This window comes from Sus scrofa, chromosome 1 (assembly GCF_000003025.6).
Source record: "Sus scrofa isolate TJ Tabasco breed Duroc chromosome 1, Sscrofa11.1, whole genome shotgun sequence".
NCBI lineage: Eukaryota > Metazoa > Chordata > Mammalia > Artiodactyla > Suidae > Sus > Sus scrofa.
In genome coordinates, this window is record NC_010443.5 from 266383026 (window position 1) to 266393460 (window position 10435).

At 40.7% G+C, this 10435-nt stretch overlaps 1 protein-coding gene across 3 annotated transcripts in view; it reads left to right on the forward strand.

Moving 5' to 3' along the window:
* PBX3 (PBX homeobox 3) overlaps positions 286-10435 on the forward strand; it is a 227336-nt gene continuing 217186 nt past the window's right edge. Inside the window, exons 1-2 of one of the 3 annotated variants that reach the window (XM_021068936.1) lie at positions 286-575; positions 1513-1586. In XM_021068936.1, the coding sequence (XP_020924595.1) occupies positions 376-575; positions 1513-1586 (274 nt within the window). In that variant the 5' untranslated portion in view covers positions 286-375. Of the gene's footprint in view, positions 576-1020; positions 1257-1512; positions 1587-10435 lie in introns of those variants that run through there. The other 2 variants (XM_021068947.1, XM_021068926.1) reach the window with 2 other exon arrangements.

A 10435-nucleotide genomic window follows, 5' to 3' on the forward strand; every position in this document is an offset into this window, starting at 1 on the left:
TGAGGAGCAAGTTGCGCGGGGCCACCCGGCGGGGCGCGCGGCGGCGAGGAGGCGGCGCGGCGGCCGCGTGAGGGCAGCGGGCGCCGCTGCCTCCGCCTCCGCCACCGCCGCGGAGCCCAGCGCTTCCGCCCGGCGCTTCTCCTCAGCCTCCGCGGCGGCGGAAGCCGGAGCCGGGCGCCCGTCTGCACCGCCTCAGCCGCGGGCCCCGCCGGCCGGGCCGCCCCCTCCCCGCGCGGGCGGGGAGCGCGCGGCCGCCTCCCCCTCCCCCTCCCCCTCTTTCTTCTCCTCCCTCGTCGCCGCCGCCGCCGCCGCCGCCGCCGCCTCAGCCTTCGCCTCAGCCGCCGCCGCCGCCCGCTCCCGCCCGCGCGCGGCGGGATGGACGATCAATCCAGGATGCTGCAGACTCTGGCCGGGGTGAACCTGGCCGGCCACTCGGTGCAGGGGGGCATGGCCCTGCCGCCTCCCCCGCACGGCCACGAAGGGGCGGACGGCGACGGCAGGAAGCAGGACATCGGCGACATCCTCCACCAGATCATGACCATCACCGACCAGAGCTTGGACGAGGCGCAAGCAAAGTTGGTGTCGTCTCATTAAGCATCTTTTGTGTGTGTGCGGGAGCCGGGCCCGCGGCAGAGTCCGGCCCCGGGTGGCGCCCGGGCCGGGGGCCTCAGCCCCGGGGCGGGGAACTTTCTCCGAAAACAGGCCGCCCGCCCGGGCCTCGCGGGGGACTTGCCCCGCGCCCCTCGACGCAGGCGGGAGGCGGCAAAGTTGCTCTCGGGGCGCGGGACGGACTTGGTGCCGCGTGGATTGTGTGGGTTTCTCTCACCCCCGCGTCCGGCCCTGTGGCAGCCCGGCCCCCTCGTACGGATTCAAACCTCCCGCCCGGACCCCGGTGCACGCCGCGGCGAGCGGGCCCCGGGCCGCACTTGAGGGAAGTGCAACTTTCTGCTCGGCCGGGAGTCCCGGCGCCCGGCTCCGCCTGGCCGCCGGACGACCTCGCTGTGCGGGCGGCCGCCCCGGCCCCGCCGCGGGGCGATGGGCGGTTCCCCGGCGGGTCCGGGCGCAGGCGGCCAAGTTCTCGGGAAGGGAGGGCCGCCTGGCAAACTTTGCCAAGCTGTCACCGCCCGCTGGCCGCAGTCGGCCGGCCGCCCGTGCGCGCCCGCTCCCCCGGCGGAGGGCGGACGCAGGAGCCCCTCCACGCCGTCCTGTCCCCTGGGTCGCCGCCGTCTGCCCCCGGATCGCGGTTGCCCGCGCGGGTTCGCGCCCTGCGGTCGCCGAGGCTGCTGCCTGCCGGGCAGATGGGTCGCGCTTCGTTCGGGCTGGAGCTTTGGCTGCCGGAGCTTGCCGGCTGTCGCCAACTGAGTCAACTTGAGTTCTGTTGACTTGCCGTGGTTCCAAAGAGCCTTCCAAAATAGGGGGCCGGAATGAAATCTTGGGTCTAAGTTAAAGGAAGGCGCCATATTATTCCATAGGTGATGCTAATACCTTTGTGTTTTGCTATTTGTTTTTTAGGAAACATGCCCTGAACTGTCACAGAATGAAACCCGCGCTCTTCAGCGTCTTGTGCGAGATCAAAGAGAAAACAGGTAAGACGCTGCGCCCGGCCGTGGGCCTGGAGACCCCCGAGGTGGGGTCCGAGCTACTCCTTCGACTCTCCAGTTGAGAGCTGCTGCTTTTGGGCACCGCCATCTTTGATCATTCTTTCCTTCCCACCTCCTGATCTTGAGGAAAAACTGCAATAAATCTGGAGTCGATTTCTCAATTCCGCTCCTGGTGTAAAATGAAGTGTAGATGCGGACGGGGCTGGGTCGCCGTCCCCGGGCGGCCACCCCTGGCTGCAGGTGGGGAGGGGGCCGGAGCTCCAGCCACCCTCTCCTGCTCCTTTTGCCTTGTTTGTATGTCAGTTTTTAAAAGGAGCAACGGGAGACTGGATGCCAGGGACCGAGTCCCGGAGAGAAGCATCCCCCGAACTTTGTTTTACTTAGCCTTAAGCTTCGGTTACACAGAATAGCTGCAATTGAACAGACCCCAGGAGCATGTTTGAATTAGTGTTTTAGTTGGGAATGCTACTTTTAAGAAACAGGAAGGGTAATGAAGTGTTTTTAGCGATATACAAGGTGTTACATTTATTAATACTTTGACTAAATGTTATGCTTGAAGTCATTGCATTGTAAACATAATATATTTTATAAAGTAGAGAAAGGTCCACAGGTACAGATTGAACAATTTTCGAGGTGTTTAAGGCAGGGAATATATTTAAAGACAGCTTTTACTGAAGAGCTGAAATGAAAACTATACCAGTAAATGTTAGACAAATTTCTGACAATTCATTTCAAATTGGCTTTCTTGTACACTTTTTAACAATTGAAAATGTTTTAGTCTTGAGGTGATAGTAGTGACTCAAGTGAAGGGAGAGACTTAATCTAGATATTTTAGGTGGTATTCGGCATTATTTCCCCTGTATATGGCTAACAAGTGCATCAAACAAGCTTTACTGTTGATTTGTGTGTGTGTCTGTATATGTAGGTTGGCTATATTGTATTATAAAGTTGCCGTTTTTTAAGTTGACAAAGAAGAGAAAGTTAAAGTCTAGGATACAGCACTGTTTAGGTGAAGCTATTTAGAAAGTTAAATGTGATTGTGTATAAATTGAGTCTACAAATAATAGCACATTGTATGTAATTGTTAGTTGGTAGGAGAGTTGCCCTCCTTTTAAACAGCTATTTCACTCTGCAGTGCTGTTCTGATCCTAAAAGTAATCAATAAAAGATGAGGGGTTATTGCTGTCTATTAACATGTATACCAAAACCATAATTAACAGCAAATATTGAGAACCTTAAAGAGTGCTTTTCCTGCTTTTCATTTACATAGCATGCATGGTTTCTTAATGTTGAGTGATTGTTTTTAAGATGTATTTTACATTTTGAAAACCAGTGGCATTTAAAATAACTAACTTTTACTCTGTTGATTTTTAGCTACCTTTAGATAGCACTGTGATTTAAAGCGGTAGATAATTTTTATCTGACTATAAAATAAGACATCAAGCATTAAATCTTGAAGATTCTTAGTTTAGAAGCCCAAAAGTGCGTATTTCTCAGTAAATTATGTTGCTTAATGTCCAAGGGTTTCTTGCTATCAGGGCTCCACTTCAGTTTCTGCTGACAGCTAAGCACTGGGGTATTGACTATGTTGTGAATATTAAGATTGATTCAACTTTATACGGCATTATATTACGAGGGAGAGGGGATTGATATCCCTTCCCTCTCAGCCCCTTCTCATGATTTGTATTTTTTTTTTTCCCCCTTTAAAAGTTTTGGCCTAGCCAGCCTGAGAACCAAACCCAGCAAACTGCTTTTCTTGTTTAGACATTTGGCAGCAGGCAGAATTCAATTAGGAAGCGTAAGTCCTCCAGTTGCTTATTTGCACAAGACAGTTACACCATTCTGAAGGGAGAGTATAGTCAACCTCATGTCAGAGGTGAGTTAGGAAAAAGAAACAAGTTTTTCCAGAGTGTGGGATTATTGGCAGAGAGAGCTTTGGTACTGTGTTTGCTATTTAAGCAGCAAGAGGTGGCTGACAAAAGAAATTTTTGTTTTGAAATTGTTTCTGAGGCTTTCAGTGATAACTTGTAAATTAGATTCTCTTTTTGTTCTTTGGCCAGCGGATCCAAGTTTGCACGTTATCTCTTTTGTAAAAAGCCAACAGCCGACAAAGAGTAAAGGCGGCTGTCTGGGCAGAGGCATCTTCCTGCCAGCCTCTAGGCTCGAGAGGGACGGGATTTAAGTACCGGATGATTGATGGGGGTGAAGCTCTTTCTCTCTTCTCCTTTCTCCCCTACTACCCATAGCTCCACCTCACTCTCCAAAACTAGTTTTTAGAAGGCGACAGGGACACTGGACTCAGAATCCTTGATTTGAAATTAAACAGCTGTGTAGACATTAGTGTTACCGAAGCAGAGAGATTGGGGCAGCAAATTCCAACCCCCCCCATCTGTTCCCACAGTCATGCTTTCTTTGGAAACATCATCAACCTATAAAATAAGCACTGTAGAATATAATGTGTATTGCATAGTGCTTTTTCTTTACATCATTATATTAAATCTATAACATAGTATCCAAAGATTATTTCTCCATAACCTAGAGAAAGTTTACCTAGTCATTTGTAGTAGAAACCGGGAACATTCTGTGATGGCTCTATTTTGCATAATAGAGGGGTAGGGGCTGACTAGTGGGGAGATGGAGGCAGGACTGTCACTTCAATGGATAATGTCATTTCAGTTGTGCTTCTTCTAAAATAAGACAAAATCATTTAAAAAAAATCCAAGTATTTGTAGATCTGCCAGTAGATTTTGAGGTTTTCTGATCAGGCAGTGAACACTGCTAGTTATGATGCACATGAGGGGTTTAGTTTGGAAAACATTTTTTTTCCCTCCTACCAAATGTGAAAAGGTGTTTTTCCCTTCTGACAGATAATTAGGTAATCTACCACAGTTATATTATTTCCTTGTTTGGAGGTAGGGAAAGTATACTATGAGATGCTTGCTTTTTCTTGAAAATGTATTTTTTAAAATTTATCTTGCAGTTATTTTGGGGCAGAAATAATCTGTCATTGTTGAATTTTGATATTCACGCATTTTGAAAGCAACTGAAATGTATAGGCTTTAAAACAAGACATTTGTCCATTTTAAACTAAGCAATCAGTCTGGTAATTGTTGATATGCTAAGATTTTCCTCTTATCTTTTTTTTTTTTTTTAAAGCTGTATTTCACCATCTATTAAATCCATGATGCTACGAGGTCTCCTCATCTACATACTTCTTTGGGGGCCTTCCCTCACATCTTTTTGGCTGCCTTAATCTTGATTGTTGAAGTACTTTGTGAGAGATTACATCCTCACCAGTCTTCTTTCCAAAGCCCTTAATTGAGAGATTTTGAATGAAGGAAATGGCTCTTTTTGAGAAAAAAAAGTATTTAAAATACTTATAAAATGAAAACCTAACATTTTAGTATATAAGCTGAGTCATACTGTTAAAAAAATGTTGTGTATTAAAAAAATATCAACATAACCTTTTCCTTTCTAAATCGTAGGTTAAAATACTCCATGTTGATAGCTGCCAACCAAACTCTGATTTATTGCCACCACAAACCCTAAATAGCGTTCATTTACTAGTAATGTCTAATGGCATACATGATGGTTTGCAGGATTTGTGGCCTTTGTGAGGCTTATAAGCAGGACTGACTTGGGAAGATCATAAAACTTAATGAACTTCTCTACTGCAGGAGGTGTCCGCAGGGGAAGAGAAAGGCCTGCTTGCCTGGTTGGGCTGGTTGAAGTATTTTTTATGTTTAAGGAGAAGAAGAAAATTGCTGTTAAAAATGCTTTGCTTTTAAAGGAACCCTCCCTAGAAAGAGTCATAAGGATTTTAGGTGTTAAAACTAGATCAAGAAGGTAGCTTGGGACTTTTTATATGCATTTTGAGTATGATATATATGATTAAATCTTTTATCTTTACTGCTGTAAGTGGGACTAGCTTTCAAAGGGGCCAGGCAATACTCTCAATCAACACCTCTCTAATTTAATTCTGACCCTAAAAGTTTAGAGACTCATTGGAGTCTTCTTTTTCTGGTCTTTTTTTTTTTTTTTTTTAATACTTCAGTATAAAATTTGTTGATTTTTCTTTGTACAGTGCCATGTAGTTCTTTAATTCCTAGTGTATAAAACCCAAATATTCCATCAAATGAAAATTTAACAAGTTGAAAATTGTTATATGTGAGTGTAAATGTTATTGCATATATTGCGTACATTCCTTTAAGTTGCTCTTGCAGTATTTCCAAGATAATTATCATTTGTTCCAAAGTTTTAAAAACAAATGCACTGTTCCAAACATGATTTATTTTTGTGTTTTAATGTTTTCTAGTTTTAAGAAACTTTTTATTATGGACAGCTTCCAGTGTAAAAACAGAAGAGAAACGTGAACCCTTTTGAACTCTTTGCCCACCTTCTGCAGTTAACCAATCTTGTTTTCTCTGTAACTCCCACCCTTTCAAAATTATTTTGAAACAAATTTTGATAGATTTTTAACATTTTAAATTTCATATCAGTTTTAGACATTATGGCATGTTTACATTGGAAATATTAAATGAATTAAACAGGAAAAAATACAAAGTTGGTTTATCTTGGAAATGTCATAAATTGTATTGCTTTATAGCACATTTTTCCTTAAAGCAATTAAAGGATACTTCTTATTTTCTATTTTCTATTTTTAAAGATTTGTATGACTTACTGGAACTTTTTAAGGAAATTTTGAGGGAGATGTAAGAGTGATGTTTTCTAACTTTCTTTACTCTTTCTCTCCATCCTTGGAAGATAATACATTCGTAGAAAACCTGGAAAAAAATTTTATTTCTATACTGGTTTATAACTTTATGATGTAAAGTATCAAGCAGGTATTATCTTAAAGCATGGGCCTATCTTCCAACCTTTTTTTTTTTTTTTGGTTTGTTTTCCTCAATAAAAATATATTGAATCCTCTTATCAATATTAACTCGATCTGTGCAGGTAATCCTTTCATGCCTCAGTTTTAGTGGACTTCATTTTATTACAGGTTTGTGTAATTTTGGAATTTTATTTGGGACTTTACTATGTTATTTTATTATACTAATTTACATAATTTAATTCTGAATCAGAGGTATATTAATACAGTGGCAAAGGAAGCCTTGCCTTGCCTTAAAGAACACATTGGCTACTCATATCTGTATTTTTCATGTTATGATCTTTTTCCTTTTAATTAATTTTGCTTGTACTTTTAGATTTCTGTTTGCAAATTTTGTGAATGGCTACATCCAGGAGAGATTTAAGTTTTAACATCTTATTTTGATTATGTATATTTTGATAGTTTATGGTTGAAGTTATGTGCAATATAGCTGTGAAGAATGGAAGCCTCATTTCTTGAACCACACCCTAAATCAGTCATCACTTTATTTTATATACATGCTACTGAGGTATCCAGAGTAAATGCTTAACACATCAGCACCAAATACATTCAGTTAAAGAAGGTCTTTTAGACTATTTTCCCTCTGTCTATGTACACAGGAACAACTTTAGGTATTTATTATTTCAATATTGACACTATGAGAATAATGTTTTATTTGTTTTCTCAGCAGGCTTGTGTTTTAGCCATTTATCAGTGTGATCAGGATGATTTAGGTAGTAACTGAGTAACAAAGCTTGCACACTCCCCTCCCATGTTGACCTTTCAAGCATTTGCTCTACTTCAGTAGGCCATTTGAGTATGGGAGTAAATAATTTACATCACTGTGTCCTGTGAATTGGTCAAAGTTTTTGAGATCTGGCTAAAAGATTTTTTACAAAGTTATAGAAGTTAATCACACAGATTACTCTCACAGCTAGGTAATAGTGGTATATTTAGCAAATAAATTAGTAGGAAATACTTGAATGAGCCACTGAAAAACCATTTTTTTATGCCTTTAGATACAGAACATATTTGAAAATAAATTTCATTAATCTTCAACACTTGATTGTAATTATCCCCTTTGTAGGCAGAATAGTAAGTAAACAGAACCTCTTCCTTTTTTATTTTTTAGGTAGACGTATTCCATAAATAGACGATGTTTGCAGTTTTTGATGGTAACGGTAGTTTGGTTTGGTGCTAAATTTGAGTGTATTTCTAGTAAAAAAAAAAATGGGCATGATAGGATGTGTTAAGTTGAATTGGCATAGCTTTTTTTTTTTTGATTGACTGTATCTATATGATAGTACCTCATTAGGACTGAAAACAAGTAAAATTACGAATAAAAATAATTGTTAAAAAGTTTTGTACTTGTTTTTTTCAATTTAAGTTCTTTACAAATGTTAAGCTGTTTTGAACAATAACCCTTTATTTGTGACCATATTAATGAGGGCTTGGTCTACAGTGTAATCCTTTTAATGCTGATGATTTCTCACAATGTTTAAACCATTATTTGGGAGACTCAACACATGTTATGGTAAAATGATTTTTTTTTTTGCTTGTTTTGTTTTATGTGATACATCAGTTTTCAAAGCATATTTCTTAGGCATCAGAGTCCAGCAGGTGGCTTTTTACATTAAAAAATTCATAAATTTTAAAATCCCATAAAATTTTATTTCAAATTCAAATTAACTAATTGAGAATGTCAACATTTCCACTGTCTCTATATTAACATTTATAATAGAACAAATGGTTGCATATAGAAATTATCTGTAACATAATCTAAATTAAGATTCTAAACAGGCATTACAGATGCTGGTAACTTTGGCAATTATCATTTTGTTTGGTGAACAGTAGTAAAACAGTGTGCGGTAAAAGTGTTTAGAGAGAGAGGATAAATAAATTGAACAGTTTTGCAATGCAAAGTGGTTTGTGGTGTTTTTGAGGATTTCTTGGCTCTCTCTTAACTGCTATTGTGAGCCTGGAGCAGATTTCCCCATTGCTAATGCCCTAGAAGTATTAATTCACTTTGATATGCTAATTAGAGGGCATTATGCAAGAAATGAGATTAAGTGGCAGCATGAAGCCATTTGCCTGTCAGTAAATTGAGAGCTTTAGCATCAGGAGGAGCTTTGTTTTTTTTTTTTTTTTTTAAGTTTCTCTTGGTTTTGCATATAAATAAAATTGATTGAAAGGTCTAGAGAAGCTTCTAGAACATTGGTGGATTTTTTTCCCCCCTCCTGTGAGTATTTAAATATAATGTTACAGAATTTTTCTAAATATTAATTGACTTAATTGGAGATAACATATATAAAGTTTTCACTGAGTCCTCTGTATATGAAAGTATACTAAGAATTTTGTGTCATCTAGTCTTTTTTTCCCCTGAAGCCCAATTTTAGCAATATGGCTGGTGAACTGTTGTCACTGGCTTCTTTTCAGAAGTGTTAACTTGTATGTGTGCTTGTGCACCAATGTTTTCACTAAATTGAACTTCACAGGAATATTGTCTTCATTAGGGAGAGAATGAAGAAGTTGTTGAATTGGGCTTCAGGAAACTATATTAATACACATTCAGACGCCGACTGAAGTACCTAATTCTAATTGCTGAGAGGAATTAGAATTAGTGGTTAAATTCTGCCCTTTACACAACCTGTGGAATTTACCTTTCAGCATATATCTATTATGTTAGGATGGCCATATTATTTGATTTTCATGTTGAGGATGGAGGTTTGATTCTCATTTTGCTGACTTCAGTTGTTTAAGCCAGGCCTTTGATTTTTCTTTCTATAAAACTACCATGTGATTTTCTATACTTTGTGCGGAACTGCATAAATGAATGCTGGGATGGGAGTGGTGGATGGGGAGGAGGACAGAACTCTGGGCCTGTGAAAAAATAAGGTCTCCTCAAACATGGAACGTCTACCTGTATAAACCATGCTAAGGGTGGAATTTCCAAGCCCAGGCTTAACTACGGTCTGAGGTGTGCTTAGACAGAAGACAGTTTTGATCAAGCGTTCAGTTTGAGGCTTGCTTCTGGTGTTTGAATTCCACCACTGTAGCTGTGACTCTAGACCCAACAAACCATAACTTCTCTTCAGAGCCATATGGATTATTTAGTCACCACAGCTGCCGTGCATACACACTACCAAGGCTGGCATCGCCTCCGTGTGCATGTATGGTGTCTGTTAATGTTAATGGGAGTCAGGAATGTGCACACAGAGAGGGGGATGAGAGTCTCTCCTGAGACAGAAGAGTCCTGATTGCATTTCTCAGTGCAGAGGACTTAAGTGTATGAACCTCTACATAACCTGCTCCTCTAAAGGAAACACTTGCTTACTTTAAATTCTCAACCTCTTAGACTCCCCGAACTAGTTAAATCAGTGACTCCTCATGAGTCTCTGATTACTTGCAAAATTTCGTTTAAAACATATGAAGTTATTTTTGATTGAAATGAGAACAAAAAGCTTTGGAAATTGCATATAATTTTTTAAATGAAAGGTTTCCATAGGCTTTCAGATGTATTAAGTTATTGCAAATAGGAATTTATAGTGGAATTATGGGAGGGGCTTCTAAAATACTTATATATATAATAATGAATATATACAATAATATAAATATGAAATGGCAAGCTCATATTGCATATTATGTGGAAACCTTTACTATCCAAGTGTCCTCAAATGAGGAAGAATTGACTTAGGTGGTCTCATAAGTTTCTTTTTTTTCTACCCCTTCTTTAAAAAACAACCCTAAGGATGCAGGTAGTTGGAATTCATAGTCAGATATATCATTTTCAACTTGGAATAGGAACTAGAACAGGAAATTGATTTTATATTTATTATGAAAGCAAGAACTCTGGCACCGACTGACAGCCATCCATGTTTTAGTTTTGTGATAATTGTTCACAGACATTACTCTGTAGTTGGCCCAGATTATTTATATAATGTTGATTGGGAATGTTGGTCCATTC